Genomic DNA, 23,710 nt, shown 5'->3' with positions numbered 1-23,710 from the left:
AGCTCGTATAATAGAACTTAAACTTACCATATACATTAGAATAAATAAGTAAAGATAGATTCATTTCATTGTGAGCCAAATGCCTTTCTTATACACAACAACTCATAGAGGTTGTTGGTGAAACATAGCAGTTATAAACTTCACTAAAACATGGCATAAAACGTATCAAAGTTTCAACTTCCTCAACCATATTCATCATATACTATGCACTTACATTTATATTACATTTCACACTTTATCTTAATATATTTCATTTCTGTAATAGCATAGCTAATAATATATATTTCAGTTTCAACCTTAATTACCCATCGAACCAAATGAAATAACATCGGTTAATCAGAAAATACTCATTTCACCATTTAATTCTCTAAACACACTACAACCATAACTAGAAAACATATTTATATACATATGATACATATCATCACATTAATGTTCATTATCAAACCATACTAATCAAAACGTTCGCCTCATATTCAAACTTATAATAAATTTCACATCGAAAAATGTCACCTGAATAGCGGGTGGTTGAAGAATGAAATACCGATCTTTTCATTACTAACCTTTTCAACCTTTTCATTTACATTTTCTTCAAATATCGTCATTTTCAACCTATTCATTTGATATCCTTTTCGGATATTGTCCTTTTCAACCTTTTCATTTGGTATCTTTGTCGGATATTGTCCTTTTTAACCTTTTCAGATAACTTCCTTTTCAACCTTTTCATAGATTCGGAAATACCAAATGTAATGCAATGGTGTCTTTCAACCATGGTCTTTTCCTTTTCAAATATAATAGCATGATGTATTTCAATCACAATCCTTTCCTTTTCTAAAATCAAAACAATCTTACTCATCTATAAATAAACATTAATATAAAGATATCAATTAATCTTATAAATTCAAATGGAATATTTTAAAATGAAATATGAACTTATCTTGACTAAAATAATTGCAAAAACAAAGCCGATGACTAATCCGATACTTTTTTTCCTTGATTCAAATCCGATTGTTGTATTTCATTATCTAAATAATAATATTTAATTCAGTTAATACAATTCTAGCACTTAAATAATCTATTTAATACAATTAAGTCCTTCCATCATCATTTTACAAAATTTCCCCGATATTTCACCTTTTATGCAATTTAACCCCTAAATACTAAACTTGTACTTTCACTAAATTTAATCCTTACTCATGCTACCCGAATACTCTAGGGACCTACTGCAGCCCATATTTATCAGGTTTTACAACAACTTCATGAAGTTTTGTCATTTAGACGATTTAATACCTAAACATTTAAATTACTAAAAATCATTTAACAAAAGGCTTAAGTTAAACCATCACCTTCATGAATACATCAACTAAGAACAAAAACATACTTAAAACATTCATGACCAGTCCCTAAACTTTTAACAGCTTTGCAAATTTACTCCTAGGCTAGCTAGATTAAGCTAATATGATAACAAAAAAAAAAAAACGGACCTAAAAAACACAAGCATGCAAAGGGAGAAGTTTGGCCGAACCTCCTTAGCTCAACAATGGTGTCTTTCAGCATGTGGAAGAAGAACATAAAAATAAAAATATTTTCCTTTTGTTTTTATTATAATTTAACTTAACTTTTTTTAATTAACTAATAAAACACATATTTTAATGTAATAAAACAACATCCACCGTACCTCCCTTATAAATATGGCATATTTGCAACATAAATTCCTTTTACCTTTCTTAAATTAATCAATTAACTAATAAAAATTAATTTTTTCAGCTTTACGATTTTGTCCTTTTACTTAATTAACTATTTAAACATTAAAATTTATTAACCAAATTTTAATATGACCCTAACACACTCCATAAATATTTAATATTTATGGGCTCAATTTATAGAAACGAGGTCTCGAGACCTCTTTTTCTAAAATCACTTGACTTTAGGGACATACCACTTTAACCTAATTATTCGTTCAATTCAGAAAAACAATTAAATCAAATTCCAAAATAATTTTATATTTGACTCGTAAATATTAAATAATAATATTAATTTATAGACTCACTCGTTGGATTTATGGTCCCGAAACCACTATTTTCGACACCACTGAAAAATGAGTTGTTACAAAATATATGTGCAATAAATAGAATATAGTATATGGATATGGAAATTGGATGTAATACAGTCTAAAGTCAACCAAGCATTAAGTTTCAGAAATAGAAATAGCCTAGGAAACATGACATACTTCCATCTTACAAAAAGTTTGAACTAAACCATCTCAACATAAACAAATACAAATATTTGCGACCTTGAGCTTGAAATCTAGAACCATTGAAGAAGCATAGGGCTAGATGTTTCTCCTGAAGCAAGGCAACTGACGAAGACTGTCCACAATGAAGAAATAGCAAACGATGCTACGATCTTCAATGAAATAAAAACATGCTCGTCTCCAGTATGGGTTTATGTAGAGTACAAGAATAGTTGTCAAAAATATAATAGCATAGGAAGTTGCGAAGCTTATATAAAAATCAACCATGTCTATATGACCATGTTCTTCTTCACTAGATGTAGCATTTGGAGCTGTTGGTGAATTACCTCCATTACAACTCTTGTTCAATGGAGGTCCACAAAGAAGAGGGTTTCCCTCGTAATTGCTCTCATCGAATGTCCCAAATTGATTTTTCCTATCGGGGAGAGGCCCTGACAAGTTGTTGTGTGCGACGGAAAATACCTCCAAAGAAGTCATCTCAGTTAGTTCAGAGGGGATCCTACCACTTAAGTTGTTGTAAGAAAGGTCCAAACTCTCAATCTGCTTGAGTTCTGAAAAAGTTGAGGGGATAGGTCCAGTTAAGTTGTTGTGGGACAAGTTTAGTCCTCTAATTTCACTCAAATTCCCAAATCCAGGCAGGATTATCCCTGTGAGTTGGTTGCAAGAGAGATCAATTGCCGACAACAGGTCAAGAATATTTCCCTTGTAAGTGTAGGTTGCACCCTTTGTTGAGAATAGTACATCTTCTTCATGGTAGGTAAAAGGATAACCTCTATATACACTCACCAAGCCTGTGAGATTGTATATGGTTAGTCCCATATGTACCATTACGTCATCAAAAAAATCAAACTGATAACCACCAGAATCAACGTAAGACTTTTCACTTGGCTTGAGAGTTAAATTACTCAAACAGGAAGGTAAATGACCAGAAAGTTTATTGTGTGAAAAGTCCAAGATGCTTAATGACTGTAGTTTGCATAACTGTAGAGGAAATTCACCATCAAATTGATTTTCTTTTAGAAGAAGGACGCTCAAAATCGGTAGCGTGCTAATCCAATTTGGAATTCTTCCGGTTAAACTGTTTCCACTTAAATCCAACGTAACCAGTGGAGAGCTTTTAAAAATGACATTTGACAGTGTTCCACTAAGTCTATTATTGGCCAAATGCACATGCCTCATCCTTTGTAGATTCGAGCAAGATGGAATAGTACCAGACAAATGATTTGAAGAAAGATCTAGAAACTCCAGATTGATCAACTTGCATAATTGCATGGTAATGGGACCCTCGAAATTGTTTTTGGAGAAATCCAGTATTTTCAAAGATATTGTATCCCATAACCATGTTGGAAGCTCACCAGAGATATCATTATCACTTACATCTAACACTTGGAGATTTTTAATGCTAATGGGTGAAAAGTAAGAAATCTCTCCCTCAAACTTGTCACCATCCAAACGTAATTCCTCCAACAAAATAATTAAATGATAAACTGTGGGAATTATTTTGCCACTCAAACTGTTATTTGAAAGTATAAGATTAGCTAAAGAGCTACTCATACGCAACTCTTCAGGTATTTCTCCAAACAAATCATTATGGGACAAGTCTAACATTTGTAATCTCCTCAAACCACCCAAACATGGAGGAATATCAGTTTTGAAGTCATTTTTCGACATGAACAGTCCTTCCAAATGTGGAAAAAGTGAGCAAAAATTCCTTGGAATATCATGATGTATTTTATTATTGGATATATCAAATACCTTCAGATTGAAACTTGGATGTGATGGTAAGAACAAAGGACCCACAATTGAAGTATCTATCATGTAAAGTTGTTCCAATCGTGTATTATTCTCCAGCAACCAATGTGGGAACCTTATTCCGCCAAAATCGCAATAAGAAAGATCAACGTCTCTCAAATCATGTTGGAAATATAGGAAATTAGGAAGTTGTAGGTTCCCATGTTCTTCTATCATACAATTTGACATGCTGAATACCTCAAGTTGAAATTTTGGCCACCATGTTTGGAAAGCAGTTGGCTCATCTGCGACCATATTGTTTTGATCGGCTAAAAGGACTTTAAGATTGGAGTGATTAGCAAAAGACCTGAATGACATTGGAACTTGAAGTTGATTATTTGAAAGGGAGAGGAATTGAAGCGTGGTGAGATTAGCGAGGGGAGTGGAGGCAATATTTCCAGTGAAGTGATTGTTAGATATATCCAAATAGCGAAGAGATGTCAAGTTGCCCAAACATGGAGCAACTGCACCACCTAGAGCATTTCCATTGAGACTCAATTCCTCGAGATTGTTTAGATAACATAAACCTGCGAAAACAAATTAAATATAAGATAGCAAAGTGGATTTGGAGGTTCTCTATGCATTTGGTTCATAAAAATACGTAGATCAAAGAAAACTTTGTAAAGAAAATCAACAAATCGCGCATATTGTATATCTAATCAGAAAAGAAAATGAATGTTTAAAATAATGTAGTAATTGTATTACCTTGATGAGTAGGTAAAATGCCAACTAGAGCACAGTCAAACAAAGACAGGGTTTTGAGAGAAGTCAAGATGCTTATGCTTTGCAAAAAGTTGATGTCCAATGGAGTATAATCCAGGATTAGGTTCTCCACATTACTCAACACATGCAACTCTGTGTACATTAAAATAAATGATATTAGTGTTATTAATTTGTATAAAATTGATGAAGTTTTTTTTTTTTTTTTGGTTAGAACTATGACAGGTATTAACTCATAACTCACCTTGAGTAACCATGGTTTTGTTTAAAAAAGAATTCTCTCTTAAGAACAGGGTATTGACAGATGAAAATGGGTGTAGGAGTGATACAAGAGAAATGATTTGCATAGCATCCATATTTAGAATTTTTAAATTTCTCAAGCATTTATTCCCTGTAATTGAAATATTGTAGTTAGCTTCATTTTCTTAATTAATCCAAGTTTTTGTAGTAAAAAAAATAGAACTTGTTTGAGTTCGCACCTTTAGAAGTCACAAATCGATTCACCTCATTGTAGCTCAAGTCTAGAGTCTCTAAATGGCCCAGAGCACACAATTCTGGAAGAATCACAGATAAAATTAGTCAATTTTCTGAAATTAAGCAATATGGCATGATAAGATTCTTTTGAAGTTATAAAACCTATTTCTTTTACCTTTAAGATCTACTAATCCATTCAGTCGGTTAGATCCTATTTTCAAAGACTTTAGATTTGAAAACCCACTTAACTCTTCCATTATACTGTTGTTGAACAGATTAACAGTCAAATCAATTTCTTCTAAATTGATCAAACTCAGTTGTCCGTCATTGCCTGCATAAAATGGGTTTAATTTCAGCCAACATCTAATACTTCGAAACATAATTGAATGGGTGTAAATATTTTTACCATGTATCCTCTCAATTCTATTATAACTTAAATCCAGCTTCTTCAAATTTGTCAAGTTATACAAGTCTGTTCAAATCCAATTAAAAGTCAGTTATTTTATAAGGAAAAACAAATGAAAGAGCAACAAAGGTCTTACCCCGAAGATGAATAGTTTCTTTTAGATCATTTTGCTGAAGAATTAAAGTTATTAAGGATGAAAGGCCACCCAAATGTAACAACAAGTTGTTCTTCGCATTGGTTATACTTAAATCAAGAGTTTCCAAACCGCCAAGTTTTGATAGCCACTTCAATGGTGCTACAAGTAGTAAAATAAATAAAACATATGAAGATGACTAATTATTTACGTGAGCAATAATACATATAGACATGATATTATAATTTACCGATAGTTTGATTTGATTCTGTAAAAAGGTCATTTGCTCCTATATTTAGAGACTTGAGGGTCGAGATTTTACTCAATGATGATAAAGTGCTATCATTTAGTCTATTGTAACTTAAGCCAAGATTCTCTAGATGTCTCAACTTGGATAGCTTTCCAAAACCTGGAGGAGAAATGGATTTTATACACGCAATTAGTCGGTTAATTATATATGTGTGTGTGTAAACATAAGTGGGAGAGCAGACAGTCAAAATGCAATGAATTACGTACCTTCATTCTCAACACATCCAACTAGGTCATTACCAGAGAGATCAAGGCTTTTCAATTCTTCAAAGGGAAGAAACATTGAGGCATTAAAGAGGTTAGAATCCTTGATCTTCAAACGACCCCATAAAGAAGAGAGTTGAATTACTCGTCGAGTGGTGATGTTGCAGTCAACCCATTTCCATTCACAACAATCTGGACCCTCGCGTGAATACTCTATGTCAGTCAAGAAATGTTGGAGTTGCAAGAGTGCAACACGCTCTTCATCCCAACATCCATCACTCCACACTGCACCTTCTAAAGCCAACACACTTATCAACAGTAGCCTTAGCCATGTTGGCCCCATAATCTCAACTCAATGCGCTCACTTGATATAAATGTCTAAATTAATGTTTATGCCTTCTGAAATGACAAATAATGCTCCCTCAGCTACCTATATATAGATGATATATGCCCCCAACCCCAATGGAAGACTAGTTTCTGCGAATTTTACAGAATTTGGAATTCCAGTTTTCTTCTTTATTTAGTAAGCCATCCAGAATATTATTCATTAAAAAGAAATAAAAATCATACAAAACATTTAAAAGAAACGACCGACTTTATTTATTTATTCCAAGATGCCGAACACATTATTCCACAATCAAAGCCTGAACGACTTTTTCCCAGTGTCATTATTCGCCCAATCCCCAATATTTTTCACCAACAAACACTAAAAAACATCAGCATTCACAACATCCCTAAAATTAAACCAATCTTTTTTCTTTCATAATTCTCCTTTTTCTCTGAAAATCCCTACCCCTTAAAACCCCTTATAATATTCACCGTGTCTTCTTCGCACTCGAAAGAGACTTCAAATAAAGAAAATCCACCTATACTGTAACAGGCCAATTCTGCCAGGCCAGCTACAAACAAAAAAAACAAAACAAAATTAAAAACAATAAATAATAAATTCATTAAAGTCCAAAGTCTATTTATAAGGCCGGAAAGCCCAAAATTTATAAACCCAAATAATACAAAACCCTAAAGTTCAAATGGCCCACGACCTAAACTATTTTTAGTAAAACTAAAAACCCTAGTAGCCGCTCCTCTCGTGCCGCCCGAGGCACCTCGTCTCGAGGCCTAATGCCCTTGCTGCCATTGCACCAAACGGCAAAGGCAGCCCTTTTCTCCTCTCCGTTCACCTCGCCAACACCTGCAAACAAGGCAAAAAAAAATTAAAAAAAATGGACAGACACAGAAACAGCAAGAGAGACAATATCAGAAACGAAAGCAAGCAAAAAAAAAATAGCAAATACAACATGTAAACTGGCTATAAAAGCCACCACTACCAGTTTGTAATTTTGAATGAAAGAAATACACGAAAAAAGGGAAAACATCAAAAGAGAAAGAAATATTAAAAATATATACTATAGCTTTCTTATAGAGGTATATTTTCATCTTTTTTGCTGCATGTTTATTTCAAATATATCATACACAGACACGTATATATTCAAAAATACAATAGTTTTTACCTTTCTTGCGATCAGAGAAGACGGAACCGAAAGGTTTCTTTGTTTTAATTTTAGAAGGCTTTTTGGGTACTTTGATCTTAGATCAGGGTTAGGGAGATTAAAATGGCCGAAAAGGCCCCTTTTTTGAACTTTGGCCGCCATATATGGTGGACGGACGGTGGCCCGATGATCGGAGTTGGAGAGGGCGAGAGAGATTGAGAGAGCTTCTCAGATTTTTTTTTTTTAAAAAAAAGTGAAGGCTGAATGAAAATTTAAAAAAAATTAAGTTATATAGCCTACTTAAAACGACATTGTTTAGGGCTGGCTACAATAGCCCCAAAACGGCGTCGTTTTAGCCTTTGACCCGAGATCCGATCTAGGACCCCAGAGATTAGCATGTTTTTGGACAAAGGGGCTATTTGCACCTTTAGTCCTTCTGCTTTTGCGGCTTCTTTTAACAGGGGCCTATCCATTTTTTTAATTTTGCCATGTATTTTTATTTTCGTTTCAATTTGGTCCCTGGACTATTTTTAAAGGCGAACACCGTGAACGGTGTCGTTTTGATGCAACCTGATTCGACCTGACCCGACCCGATTTGATACTTAAATTATCATTTATTTATTTATCATTCTTACTTCTAAAATACTTAAATTTTATATTATGTATATTCGTTTTATTTATTTACTTATTTATTATTCTTGTACTTTTTAAATATTTAGATTTAATATTATTTTCACTTCCTTTTCAGTAAGCACCCTTCGTTTTCATTTTTTATTTTTGAGTTACTTTGTCGTTAATGCCATAAATTAATTTTCTTATTATTGCTATTTCATATTATTATTACCATAGTATTTGCCCATTTATTTGCTATTTATTATTCTAATATAATTGTTATACTCATATAATCATTTTAAACTACCTCATTATCTTTATATCATACATTAGGCTTAAGTATCTATACATTTTTATATTATGCTTGAATAAGTTAAAATGCTCGTCTCTATAAGCATCATGTTCGTTTTTTGTACGATGAATAAAAAGGAAATTTTTAAACCGAAACGACGTTCATTATTTTTGGAATTAGAAAAGTTGTGTTCCTAACTTACGAAATATGTTTCCTTCCTAAAACCGAGATAATCAAATATATTTTAAAATAAATTTTTAGCGTTTATTCTCGTTTTTGGGGATTTAAGGCATTGTATCCTAACTTACGAGACATGATCCTTCCTTCTCGATTAACCTGAAATAACCCCTTTTCACGAAAATTGATTGAGTTAAGTAATGTTTTAATAAGGGGTTGTATTTTAAATCTCTTCAAATTTTTAATTTTCAACACTAAGAAATTAATTAATCAACTAGGTACCAATTTTGGGCGTTACGAGGGTACTAATTCTTTCTCGTGCATAACCGACTCTCGAACCCATTTTTTGGATTTTTGTACACTAAAAATATTATTTTAATAAATCAAACCTTTTATTAAAATGATCAAATTACAAGGTGACCCGATCACACCTCTTAAAAAGGATTGGTGGCGACTCCCATTCTTGTTTTCAAAATAAAGTCGATTTCAAAAAAAAGTGGTTTCGACAGCTTGGCGACTCCACTAGAGAGAAAAAATAAGAGAGTCAAGCCACGGGTTGATTAATTTTGGTCATTTTGTCGAAAACTTGATAATTTGGTTTAAATTTACGATCCCCTCGTTGCATTTCATTTTTCATTTTTGTAGTCTTCATCATTTTTGCTACATAATAATATGTTTGCTTTTTGGTTCAAGTCTCTTAGTATGTTTCTACATATTTTTTCATAAGATTTTCATCTTCGTATAGCCATAGGGAAATGTATTCCCCTGAACTGAACTCGGTCCACATGAGCCTATAATGGGTGAGGATCGAGGAATCTACCGATTCAGGTATCTTTGCTTTAAAACCAAACCGCATATAGTGAGCCCTAGGAGCCTACCCTAAGTAGAACCATGCCAAACCCTAGTAGTCACCCGAATAGGTGTTTTATTTATTATTTCTCATTTGCTTTGAATTCTAGCTTTGTGTTTAATACTGACTTGCTGTTTTACTTTGACTATGATTGCATGACATTTTCATCATAAAAAAGGGTGTTGATTCACGTTCAGTATCTAAATAGAGATCTTATCATGGAAAATGGGTTTCTTGATAAAGTGGAGGATAATGCTCCTGTCCAAATATGGTTTGAGAAAACGCGACTAGAGAAAGGTGATAGTCTGACGGAGGGTTACGTATTAGAATTGTAGGACTTCACTCGTATCAGCGTGACCTTATCTACTCGACATCAAAGTGGACAAGCACTTGTTTCGAGCCTTGGCTAAATTTTGGAATCCCGCCTACAGCTACTTTACTTTTGGAAAAGTGGATTTGGTACCTATTGTGGAAGAATACACGACCTTACTTCGTTCCCCAAAAGAAACTAATGAACATTATGGGGATGAGTGAGAAATGGGTTGCAGCCCGGATCAAGCAAAAGGGGATGGTAAATGTATCCCTTGGAATAGTTTTCGAGATTTGATCTTAGCACACCCAGATATGAAAAAAAGGGGTTGATGTCTTCGCTTTGAGCATTTACGAGCTGATTGTTTTTCCTAAAGTACTAGGGCACGTGGATGAGGTAGTTTCGGATTTGCTCGACAGACTTGATAAAAGGGTCACGCCCGTCTCTGCAATTTTGACCAAAACATTCAGATCCTTGAATGCATGCTGGAGAGCGGGTGAAGGAAGATTACCGGATGTGCGCAACTCTTGTTGGCATGGTTTTATACTCACTTTTGGAGGGTAGAAAAAGTTTCTTATCGAGTATTTTCTGAGAATTACTTTTCATTAAAAGAATTAGGGGTGAGCATAACTCGATTCGACTATAAAAAAATTGAAAAAAATTCAAATTTCGAGTTAAACGAATCAAGTTATTCGAGTTAATCGAGTTATTCGAATCAACTCGAATTTTTTTTTCAAATTTCGAGTTCAAATCGAGTTGAGTTTTCAAATTAGAATAACTCGAACAATTCGAATAACTCGAATATCAAACTATAATATTTTACATTTTTACCCCAAACTCTCAAATCTTTTTACTTTTCCCTCAAAACTTTTACTCCTTCCCACTTTCCCCCAAAACTTTTACTCCCCTCACCTCCCATCCCCCCAATCTACCCAAAATCCATTTCCCACCAAAATTTTACTCTCCCATTTACCTTTTCTCAAAATTTTACTCCCAAAAACCCTCAAAACATTTTATTTTCCCCCAAAATTTTTACTCCCTCCCACTTTTCCCCTAAAACTTTTATTCCCTTCCCATCCCACCTCTCATCTACCCCAAACCCTCCCCCCTCCAATTTTTTTTAATATTTTCCTTCCAAAATTTTACTCCCCTTATTTACTTTCTCTCAAACTTTTATTCCCCAAAACTTTTTATTTTCCCCCTAAACTTTTACTTCTCACCCTTTACTCTCAAATAAAAAATCAAAATTATCCAAAACAAATCACTAAACATAAATAGTAATAATTTTATTTATATCTACTATTTATATTATTAAATTAAATTTCACATTTTATATTATTTATATTATTGAATTGTTTAGTCATATTGAATATTTATATTAAAATTGAATTATTAATTATGCCATAAAATATTTGTGTTAAAATTTTATATTGGTATCAATTTCACATTTTATTTTATAATAACTTTTATTAAAAATCATATTTTACATTTAATATATTTTTAATTCCAAAATACATAGTGACAAGAATCAAGATAATTGAAACAACTAAGTAAGCAAAGAAACTAACCAGTATATAAAAATTAATAAATAAATTATGAGGTGATGAAAGTTAATAAAAAATTAGATTAAGGTGGACAAATTTTATTACGATGGGTGACAGTGGTTACAAGGACCCAAAATTATTTTTTAAAATTTAACTCGAACAAATATATTCGATTCGATTCGAATTCCATCTCACTCGACTCGATTCGAGAAAACTTCAAATAAAGTTAGGATGATTAAATGAGATTCAAAAACTCGATTAACTCGAAAGTTCTCGATTCGATTCAATAGAATGCTCACCCCTAAAAAGAATTATTGGCTACACCGAGGCAAGACGACATTGCAGAAGAAAAATGGATGGCGATACTTCAAAATCTCCAAGATGAGGACATCAAATGGAGAGCCTTTTGGATGATTCCTGATGAGATTTTGTACCGGTGTAGAGATTTCGACTGGGTTTCTCTACTTGGGATTTGAGGAGCTGTTGGATATGCTCCTCTATTCGTGTTGAGGCAATATAGATCGAGGCAATTCATACCAGCAACGCAAGGGCTGGCTCAATGTGAGTTTCGTATAAGGGTGATAACTACAAGAAAAATGTTAGAGAAATGTCTAACGCCTAGAATCAAAGCCGTCGAATGAAAAGATTGGCTACAAGTCCGATAACGACCCCCAACTATAGTTGGTGGTGGGGTCAAAGAGTCAATGACAATATCCCTATGCCAAATCAAGAAACCACTTGATCATTGGAAGAACACCTGCAAGTGATTCCATCTGAGCTAGAGATCATCAAGTAAGATTTTGAATAGAGGAATTTGGAGCTAGGAAAGAAGATAGAGCAATTGGAAGAAGAAAAGATGCAGTTAGGACTAGATGTTGACATTTAGAAGCTAGAGGCCGATAAAATAATAAAAGGAAAGAACAAGGTCGAGGAAGATCTGGACAGTTTAAAAATAGATTACAAAAAGCTGCGCTTATCAATGAGGACTGCCTGGTTGGGAAAGACATTAGAACAATGGCGGCAAGAGATCAAAGAAGAAAAGAATAGAGTCGATCAATGGGAAGAGAAATACCAAGATGCCCAGGTTTGAGAAAATACTCTAGAGAAAGACCTATTGGAATGCCAAAATGAAAAGGTCAGATTAAAAGCCAGGGTACCAGAGTTAGAAATGTAGCTTCATCAGTATCGTAATCGCAACTTCACATTTGAGTTGGAAGCGAGCTTGAGCAAGATTGAAGAGCTGAAAAGGAAAATAGAAGAGCTCAAGACTGCTTTACAAAATTGTCAACTTCAAGTTGAACTCTTTGAAGCAAACAATGAGCATTGGAAAGAGAAACTCCACCGTTCTCAAGGTCAAGTCAGAGATAGGGACCATATCATGGGTGAAGCTGTAGCTCAAATATGAGAGGTGGCTAATCATTTGCAAACCTTAGCAATTCAGGCTGACGTGCTAAGCTTGAAGTTTGAATCAGAATCAGATCGGGGTCAAGAGTTAGCTTGGCTTCTTAGGAAGGTTAAGGCTTTGAGCATTAGGGCAAAGTCGTATATGTAATCCATTTTATGTAACGAAATTTGTTTTCTAGTAAAGTTATTCTAACAGAACTGAATCAGAGTCAATACCTCTTTTTGCATTCATTTCATGCATTTGCATTACATTGCATCATATGCATTAAATTTCAGAAAAAGACCCTAATTAAACGAAATTATTTCAGTTAATTTGGAAACCAACAAGAGTCAACCAACCGAACATCATTACAGTACTTGTGCCAAAACCAAAGTAATGGATCAGAGATTGGAACGATTAGAACAAATGCAAAGAGATATGCAAGATCAGTTGCAAGCCCAGATGCAATAACAATTAGCTAAAATTCAATAAGAGATGAGGGATCAAATGCAAGAATCCCAAAGAAGTATGATAAGCCAATTGACGCAATTGCTGGCTAAAGGACTCAAAAAAGGGAAGATTACCATGGCTAACTCGGGTGATGATAATGAAGACCCTACCTATTCCCCAGGTTTTACCCCGATAAATGTACCCAACCGGAGGAGTACCCACGAGGGGTACCTGTTACTATCAGACCCCAACAATATCAGGTTGGTACCTCGGTACCAATAAACTACCTAACAGGCCCATGCTCTAATCCAAGGGATAATCGAACTAATCTCGTTGTCCCTAATCTTGATGATATAGTAGAAATAGAGAAGGCGAAGATAGATCTACCAAAGCAACTCGAGGACTAGTGTAGATGGCTAGAAGAAAAGTTTAGAACAATGGAGAACACCTATTACCATTGTGGAATTGATGCTAAGGACTTGAGCTTGGTCCCAAATCTAGTGCTCCCACCAAAGTTTTGAACTTTAGAGTTTGAAAAGTATAATGGGACTAGCTGCCCTAAAGCTCACATTACAATATTCTGTCAAAGAATGATAGGATACATTAATAATGATCAGTTATTAATTCACTACTTCTAAGACAGTCTGATCGGGTCTGTAGCCAAATGGTACAACCAACTGAGCAATGCCAAAATCAATTCATGGAAGGATTTGGCACAAGCTTTTATGAAACAATATAGTCATGTGATAGACTTGACACTGGAAAGAATCACACTGCAAAATATGGAAAAGAAGCCAAGTGAGAGCTTCAAACAATATGCCCAAAGATGGAGAGAGGTAGCGACGCAAGTCTAACCACCTCTTTTAGAGAAGGAAACAACCATACTTTTTGAAGGCTCCGTTCATTAACCATATGTTGGGAAGCACTACTAAGAGCTTCTCAGATATATTAATGTCTAGAAAGATGATATAAAATGCAATAAGGTGCAGGAAAATAGACATAAGGGAAAACGCCAAATGATCAGCTCCAAAGAAGAAGAAAAATTAGGTGAATAATGCGAGTATGTATAACAAGGGTTATTCAAAGCTGATCACTGTGAGCCAGCCAAGGACGGTAACTACTAGTCATCAAGGCCCTTCAAGGCAAGAATCCAATCCAAGTCCGAACGTAGAAAGACTCCAGTTAACGCTTACCCTGATGACATATAGGGAGTTGTATCAAAATTTGTTCGATGCACATGTGGTATCCCCTTTCTACTTGAAACCTATGCAACCTCCATTCCTTAAATGGCATGACTCGAATGCTCAATACGAGTACCACGTAAGAATTACGGGACACTCAATCGAGAACTGCACCACTTTTAAAAAGTTAATTGAAAGGTTCATCAAGATGGGCATTGTAAAGTTTGATGATCTATCGGGACCTAATGTGGCAGGAAATCTGTTACCCAGTCATTCTAATAAAGGGATGAATGCGATAATTGAGAGTGGAGGGAAGAGAATTGAAATGGATGTAGTAAAAGTGAAAACCCCACTGAGATGGGTTTGGAAGAAAATAGTAGAGGGAGGATTAATCACACAGGATTTAGGGGAGAGACCTGAAAAAGCAAAAGACTACTATGAGTTCCATGATGAAGTGGGTCATGAGATCCAAGAGTGCATTAAACTCAGGGCCCTAATACAAGGTCTGATGGATAACAAGGAGCTAGAATTCTTTGAATATGCTAAAGGCTCAGAAGAAAAAGATGTGTGCGCCTCAGAAAAAGGATAGACAGAAAAGGTCTATACGGCCAATCACCCGATGATAAGTATCTCAAGACCAAGAATCAATGAAGTCGGAGCACAAATTGCACCAAGGGTCATAATTCAGAAACCTGTAGCTTTTCCCTATAAGGACAGTAAAAAGGTTCTCTGAAATTATGACTGCAACGTGACGATCATGGGAGAGAAAACCCGTTCAGCACCTCAAAAAAGGGTCAGGATATGGGTTTCTACACGCACAGTGGAAGGCGCTATGATTCTCCAAATACAAAAACCGAACCTGTTAAAGGAAAATCCTTAGTGGTTGAACAAAAGAAAGAGAAGTCGGCCAAACTTGAATCACCTGTTAATGAGCAGGTAACTGAGAAAGAGGCTAAGGAATTCTTGAAACTCCTAAAGCACAACAAGTATAGCGTTGTAGAACAACTACACAAGTAGCCAGCTCGCATATCGGTATTGGCTTTACTCTTAAGCTCAAAGACACGTCGTAGCGCATTGATGAAAGTGTTGAACGAAACTTATGTCGCGGATGATATCTCTGTTAACAAGTTGGATCATTTGGTCAATAATATAAGCACTGATAATTTCATCTTTTTTAATAATGATGAAATACCGCTAGGAGGCATGAGATCTACAAAAGCTCTGCACATTACCACTTGCTATAAAGGATACATATTGCTAGGGGTGTTAATTGATAATGGATCGGCCCTGAATGTCTTACCCTTATCCATACTGAATAGGTTGCCTGTGGATAGCTCTTATACGAAAACATGCCAAAACATAGTGAGAGCATTCGACGGTACTGAAAGAAAGGTAATGGGAAGGATCAAGATACCTCTTTTGATTTGTCAAAACACGTATGAAGTAGACTTTTTAGTAATGGACATCAAGCCCTCTTATAATTGCTTGTTGGGGAGGCCTTAGATTCACTCAGCGGGGGTAGTTCTGTCATTATTGCACCAAAAGTTAAAGTTGGTAACTGAGGGTAGACTGGTAATGATAAACACGAAAGAAGACATCATTGCATCCGTTACCAGTGACGTGCCATACATAGGGGTAGACGATGAGGCGATAGAATGTTACTTTCGATTGCTGGAATTTGTCAACGCAACATTCATTATCGAAAGGAATAAGATTTCAATGCTTAAAATATCCAAGACTACAATGATGGGCTTGTAACTGATGGTCGAGAAAGGAGCTTTAATAGGAAGAGAACTCTGGAGATACTTACAAGAAAGGGTTGAGACACCAATGCTGAAAGACAAATGAGACCTTTTTGGCTTAGGACACAAGCCGGATGCAAAGAAGAAAATGAGAGAGTTAGAGAAGAAACAAGAAAGAAGAAAAGTGCGACTGAATAAAGGAGAGGTCAAATGGGAACTAATGATCTTTCCCCATATATCCAAAACATTCATATTAGGAGAAACTATTCACCTTGAACAGAATATGACAAGAAAATAAACAACGGAAGAAATGTTAGGAAGTTTAGGCATTAACGCCATATCCGAAGAAGGAGTTTAGGGAGAAAATTTATCAAACATCTGCCCCTATGTACCTAAAAGTGTTCTGAATAACTGGACTGCAGAAGAGATTCTTGTAGTTTTTAGAGCTAATTCAGAGTAATGTTCAAAACACGCTTATTGCTCTAAGCCTAGGAGTAATAAGAATCATTTTATGAAATAGGCTTATATCCAACATCCTTATTTCAATAAAATACATATTTGCGTATCATCTTGAGCAAATATTCTTTTATTCTTTTCATTTCATTCATAATCATACCATACAAGTAATTATTCTTAGATTATTTTATTATTTGGATTTTCCTTCATCCTTGTAATAGGTCTCCAGATATCAATAATATGAACGACGCTGCTACTGATTCAGAATCTCCTTTTAAGCAAGATAGTGCACGGAAGATTCTCAAGATTTTGAATATGATCGAGACTGTAACATATCTCTTGATTTGTTGAGGATGGTAGAACAAGATGAGAAACAAATCCTACCTTACAAGGAGTCAGTGGAAATTGTGAGCTTGGGAGGGGAAAAAGAGGTGAAGATTGGAGCTTGTATTACCGCAGAGATGAAGCGAGACCTCATTGAGTTACTCCAAGAATTCAATGATGTATTCGCATGGTCATATCAAGACATGCACAAGTTAAGTATTGATATCGTGGTACACCAGTTCCCCATAAAGAAATAGTGCAAGCCAGTTTAATAGAAGCTCCAAAATATGAGGCCCAATGTTTTACTGAAAATAAAAAAGGAAGTCAATAAGCAATTCGATGCTGGTTTCTTATGCATGGTTAAATAATCAGAATGGGTAGCCAATATCATCCTCGTCCCCAAAAAAGATGGTAAAGTACGGATGTATGTAGACTATAGGGACTTGAATAAAGCCAGCCCGAAAGATAATTTCCCATTGTCGCATATCAACACTTTGGTGGACAATACTGTAGGTTACTCACTATTCTCCTTCATGGATTGTTTCTCGAAATATAATCAGATAAAGATGCATCCTGAAGATATGGAGAAGACCATCTTCATAACCATGTGGGGAACATTTTGCTATAAGGTGATGCCATTTGGACTGAAAAATGCGGGTGCAACATACCAAAGAGCCATGGTAACCATTTTTCATGACATGATGCACAAGAAAATCGAAGTTTATGTTCATGATATGATCACAAAATCCCCAATAGAGAAAGATCATGTACAAGTCTTAAGGAAATTGTTCTTGAGATTGAGAAAATTCCAGCTGAAGCTCATTCAGTAAAATGTAGATTGAGAAAATTCTAGCTGAAGCTTAATCCAACAAAAATGTAGATTGAGAAAATTCCAACTGAAGCTCAATCTAGCAAAATGTACTTTTGGGGCTAGGTCGGGAAAATTGCTAGGATTTGTAGTCAGTGAAAAGGGACTCGAGATCGACCCAGAAAAAGTCAAGGCTATAAAAGAATTTCCTCCACTGCGCACTCAAAAAGAAGTTCGAGGTTTCTTAGGAAGACTAAATTACATCATCTGGTTCATTTCCCAACTAACTGAGAAATGCGACCCTATACTCCATCTCCTTAAGAAACACAATTCAGGCATTTGGGATAAGGAGTGCCAGAAGACTTTTGACAATGTCAAATATTACTTGTCCAATGCCCCAGTACTGATGCCTCCCATCTTAGATAAGCCGCTGATACTATACTTGGCAGTATTCGGAAATTTCATGGGATGCGTGCTTGGCCAACATGATGAATCAGGGAGAAAAGAAAGAGTGATATACTATCTCAGTAAGAAATTCACTTAATATGAGACAAGATATTCACTAATTGAGAAGTTGTGTTGTCCTTTGATCTGACAACCCGAAGGTTGAGACAGTATATCTTGTACCACACAACTTGGTTTATCTCAAAACTCGATCCTCTAAAATACATGATGAAGTCGACTATGTTAACTGGAAGCATAACCCGATGGCAAATTCTACTGTCCGAGTTTGATAAGTCTATGTGAATCAGAAGGCTATAAAAGGGAGCACAATAGTAGATTTTCTGGCCAGTAGAGCTCTAGAAGATTATGAGTCTTTGAACTTTGATTTCTCGAATGAAGATTTAATGTATGTGGCAACCACTGAAGAAGACTCTCAAGAAGGTCATCTTTAGAAGCTAAACTTCGACGGAACCTCAAACATTGTGGGTAACGGAATCAAGGTAGTCCTAGTATCCTCAAACAGATATCATTATCTATTTACTAGCAAATTGGATTTTGATTGCATGAATAATATGGCAGAATACAAAGCATGCATCATGGGTATCCGTGCAGCCATAGAACGTAAGATCAAAGTACTAGAGGTATATAGAGATTCTGCACTAGTGATCTATCAACTCAAAGATGAATGAGAGACGAAAGACCCCAAGTTGATCAATTATCGAGAGTTGGTCCTGGAGTTAATTGAATAGTTTGATGACATTACCTTCTGCTATCTTCCACGAGACGAAAATCAGATGGCTAACGCTTTGGCTACCTTGGCTTCGATGATCAAAGAGAACAAATAAGAGGATGGAAAACCTAACCAGATGAGTATTTATGAGACTCCAGCTCATGGTTACAACATCAAAAAAGAAGAAGAAGAGGACGATCACTCTTGGTACCACGATCTACTGCGATACATGAAGAATCGTGAATACCTTGACCAAGCAACTAAAAATGAAAAAAGGACACTAAGAAGACTGTCCAATGACTATGTCTTAGATGGGAAGATCATATATAAAAGGTGAAAGGATCAGGTGTTACTAAGATGTGTAGACATTGTCGAGGCTAAAAAATCTTGAAGAAGTCTACGAGGGTGTTTGCGGAACACATGCCAATAGTTTTACAATGGCCAGGCAAATCATGAGATTCGGCTATTATTGGTCCACTATGGAAGGAGATTACATCAGTTATGCCAAGAAGTGCCATAAGTGTCAAATTTATGGATATAAAATTCATGTACCTTACTCGTCTCTTCATGTTATGACTTCACTGTGGTCTTTCTCTATGTGGGGCATGGATGTCATTGGGCCAATATCACCAAAAGCTTCTAATGGGTATCGATTTATCTTTGTGGTCATCGATTACTTCACTAAGTGGGTAGAGGATACTTCTTACGCTAATGTCACGAAATTGACAGTTAGCAAATTCTTAAGAAATAAATCATATGTCGGTATGCGATGCCAGAAAGGATCATATTTGATAATGCATTGAACTTGAACAATAGTACGATAGCGGAAGTCTGTAGTCAATTCAAGATCAAACACCACAACTCATCACCATATCGCCCAAAAATGAATCGTACAGTGAAGGCAGCCAATAAGAACATTAAGAAGATAGTGGGGAAAATGACTGAGACTTATAAAGATTGGCATGAGAAGTTACCATTTGCCCTCTATGCTTATCAAACATCTATCAGGAACTCAACTGGGGCAACGTCTTTCTCTCTAGTTTATGGAATGGAGGCGATTTTACCAATTGAAGTTGAGATTCCTTCTCTTCGAGTTTTGGTAGAATTGAAATTGGATGATGCAGAATGGATTCAATCCCGATATGATCAGCTAAACTTGATTGAAGAGAAAAGATTGAAAGCCATCTATCATGGTCAGATGTACCAAAAGTGAATGATGCGAGCTTACAACAAAAAGCTTCGTCCCAGAGAATTCCATGAGGGGGACCTAGTATTGAAAAAGATCATACCCATACAAAAGGATCTCAGAGGAAAATGGATGCCAAAATGGGAAGGACCTTACGTGGTAAAGAAGGCATTTTCTGGAGGAACGCTGATTTTGACTGAGATGGATGGCAAGAACTTGCTCAATCCCATGAATTCAGATTTAGTCAAGAAGTATTTCACCTAAATAAAAAAAGAATGGAGAGACCAAGATGAAAACCCGCAAAGGGTGCCTTAAGACCAAATGGGTTTTGAGTTGAAAACCAGAAAAGGGCAATTCAAATTTTAATCAAAGGGGGGCCATATGGAAATCCTGTCCTATCAGAATTAACAAGAAAGAGAGACATTACATCTTGGGGCATCAACAAATTATTTTGGATCTCTGAAACACATATCAAGTTCAAAAGGGCCCTCGAAAAGATAGTGCAAAGAAGTTCATACTACGATATCTAGAGCACCTATTTTCGTCTTATCCACTTTGTATTTTATCAATGTTTGCTATCTTTGATCAGTTTATCTATTTCAAGCTTTATTCTCAATAAAATTCCTTTTGTCCATTACGATAATCTTTTTCAAGCATTTTTACATTGAAATAACGATTAATGTACTAATAATATTCAAGTAAAAGGAGTTCTGCATATTGCTCTAAAAATTTTTCTAAATAGTACAAGGATCTGAAAATGGAACCATTACTCAGAACTAACCAAACTTAAGGGTTGGAAACATTTGAGAAAGAATAGTCTAAATTGTGACTATTTCTTTGGATTTTCTGTTAAAGATACTAGCTGAACAAGAAGGTATGGTAACACATCAGTGATAGAACCTTGATGAACAACGAGTAATGACAACCTAAGCATTAAAAAGGGATCATTCTCAAAAAATGGCAATCTGCACTCATGCAAATATCATTCATACACATCTAGTTAGGAGCATTTGATTCATTCTGATCATAACATCCTAATCACTAGGCATAAATATGTCAATGAAATAGATTTTACAGGTCATGTTCCCCAGAGAACAGATTATTGAAACCACAAATCCTATACCCCTGAAGTTGCAGTGGGATGGATTATAGTCATCATGACGAATTTTATCTCCCTAAAGTTGTAGTGGAGCAAACTGAAGATAGCAAATCTTATCTCCCTGAAGTTGTATTAGAGTAGATTAAAGCTATAAACCTTATCTCCCTGAAGTTACAGTAGGGCAGGTTGAAGTTACAAGTCTTATATCCCTAAAGTTGCAATGGAGCAGACGGAAGATAGTGAATCTTATTTCCCTGAAGTTGCGGTGGAACATATCAAGGCTACAAAATACAAATCGGATCCCCTTTAAGTTGCAGTGGGGCAGGTTTAAGTTATGAGTTTTATCTCCCTAAAGTTGCAATGGAGCAGACTAAATATAGTGAATCTTATTTCCTTAAAGTTGCAGTGGAACAGATTAAGGCTACAAATTACAATCGGATCCCCCTGAAGTTGTAGTGGGGCAGATTGAAGATACAAGTCTTATCTCCCTAAAGTTGCAGTGGAGCAGACTGAAGATAGCAAATCTTATCTCTCTGAAGTTGCAGTAGAGCAGATTAAAGTTTTAAACCTTATCTCCCTGAAGTTGCAGTGGAGCAGATTAAAGCTACAAATCTTATTTCCCTAAAGTTGCAGTGGAGCAGATTGAAGATAGCAAATCTTATTTCCCTAAAGTTGCAATGGAACAGATTAAAGCTACAAGTTACAAACCTCATCTCCCTAAAGTTACAATGGAGCGGGTTGAAGCTACAAATCTTATCTCCCTGAAGTTGCAGTGGAACAAATTGAAGCTAAAAATCTTATCTACCTGAAGTTACAGTGGAGCAGATTAAAGCTACAAAGCTTATCTCCCTAAAGTTGCAGTGGAGCAGGTTGAAGCTACAAATCTTATCTCCCTGAAGTTGCAGTGGAACAAATTGAAGCTAAAAATCTTATCTCCCTGAAGTTATAGTGGGGCAGATTAAAGATACAAATCTTATCTCCCTGAAGTTGCAGTGGAGTAGGTTCAAATTACATTTCCTATACCCCTGAAGTTGCAATGGGTTAGAATGAGGCTACTTGAATAATAGAAGCATCAAAGAAGTCGAGATTCAGCAAGACCAGGCAAAATTGACTCTTTTTAAAGTCTTTGCTCCATTCCAATTACACAACAATGAGCAAAGAGGGGCAGTTGTAATAGGCCAATTCTACCCGACTCGCTACAAACAAAAATAAAAACAATAAATAATAAATCCATTAAAGTCCAAAGCCCATTTATAAGGCAGGAAAGCCCAAAATTTACAAACCCAAATAATACAAAACCCTAAAGCTCAAATAGCCCACAACCTAAACTATTTTCAGTAAAACTAAAAACCCTAGTAACCGCTCCTCTCATGCAGCCCGAGGCACCTCATCCCGAGGCCTGATGCCCCTGCCGCCATTGCACCAAAACGGCAACGACAGCCCTTCTCTCATCTCCGTTAACCTCGCCAAGACTGTAAACAAGGCCAGAAAAAGACAGACACAGAAATAGCAAGAGAGAAAGTATCAGAAATGAAAGCAAGCAAAAAAAATAGCAAATACAACATGTAAACTCGCTATAACAGCCACCACTAGCAGTTTGTAATTTTGGACGAATAAAATACACGAAAAAAGGGAAAAATTAAAAGAGAAAGAAATATTAAAAATATTATAGCTTTATTATAGAGGTATATTTTCATTTTTTTTGTCGCATGTTTATTTCAATTATATCATACACAATTACGTATATATTCAAAAATACAATATTTTTTACCTTTCTTGCGATTGGAAAGGACGGAATCGAAAGGTTTCTTTATTTTTTTTCTTAATTTTAGAGGGCTTTTTGGGTACTTTGATCTTAGATCGGGGTTAGGGAGATTAAAATGGCTGAAAAGGCCTTTTTTTGAACTTCGGTCGCCGTATACGGCGGACGAACGATGGCCCGATGACCGGAGCTCGGAGAGGGCGAGAGGATTGAAAGAGCTTCTCAGATTTTTTTTTTTAGAAAAAAAAAGTGAAGGCTGAATGAAAATTTTTTAAAAAAATTAACTTATATAGCCTACTTTAAACGACGTTGTCAATAGCCCCAAAATGGCGTCGTTTTGGCCTTTGATCCGAGATCTGACCTAGGATCCTTGAGATCCGCATGTTTTTGGACAAAGGGGCTACTTGCACCTTTAGTCCTTCCGCTTTTGCAGCTTCTTTCAACCGGGGCCTATCTATTTTTTATTTTTTTAATTTTTCCATGTATTTTTATTTTTGTTTCAATTTGGTCCCTGGACCGTTTTTGAAAGCGAACGCCAGGAACAGTGTTGTTTTGATGCAATTTGATCCGACCCGACCAGA

The 23,710-nt window shown here is 35.7% G+C and overlaps 1 protein-coding gene and 1 long non-coding RNA gene across 2 annotated transcripts; both read right to left on the bottom strand.

The window, feature by feature from the left end:
- Window positions 1-2,332: 2,332 nt before the first annotated feature.
- LOC128031961 (receptor-like protein 15) lies at window positions 2,333-5,022 on the bottom strand. The gene is made up of 3 exons (XM_052622402.1): window positions 5,010-5,022; window positions 4,751-4,900; window positions 2,333-4,572 (listed from the first exon to the last, which is right to left on the bottom strand). The coding sequence occupies exons 1-3, from the start codon at window positions 5,020-5,022 to the stop codon at window positions 2,333-2,335; spliced, it is 2,403 nt and encodes an 800-aa protein (XP_052478362.1).
- A 41-nt stretch (window positions 5,023-5,063) lies between these two features.
- On the bottom strand, window positions 5,064-6,642 carry LOC105777219 (uncharacterized). The gene is made up of 5 exons (XR_008189700.1): window positions 6,295-6,642; window positions 5,646-6,187; window positions 5,415-5,570; window positions 5,245-5,319; window positions 5,064-5,156 (listed from the first exon to the last, which is right to left on the bottom strand). It is a non-coding gene; the product is annotated as an uncharacterized LOC105777219 (long non-coding RNA).
- Between the last annotated feature and the right edge of the window lie 17,068 nt (window positions 6,643-23,710).

The sequence above is a fragment of the Gossypium raimondii genome, chromosome 10 (assembly GCF_025698545.1).
Source record: "Gossypium raimondii isolate GPD5lz chromosome 10, ASM2569854v1, whole genome shotgun sequence".
Lineage (NCBI taxonomy): Eukaryota > Viridiplantae > Streptophyta > Magnoliopsida > Malvales > Malvaceae > Gossypium > Gossypium raimondii.
Note: the sequence above shows the minus strand (reverse complement) of the source record. Positions and strands in the feature narration are given on the sequence as shown.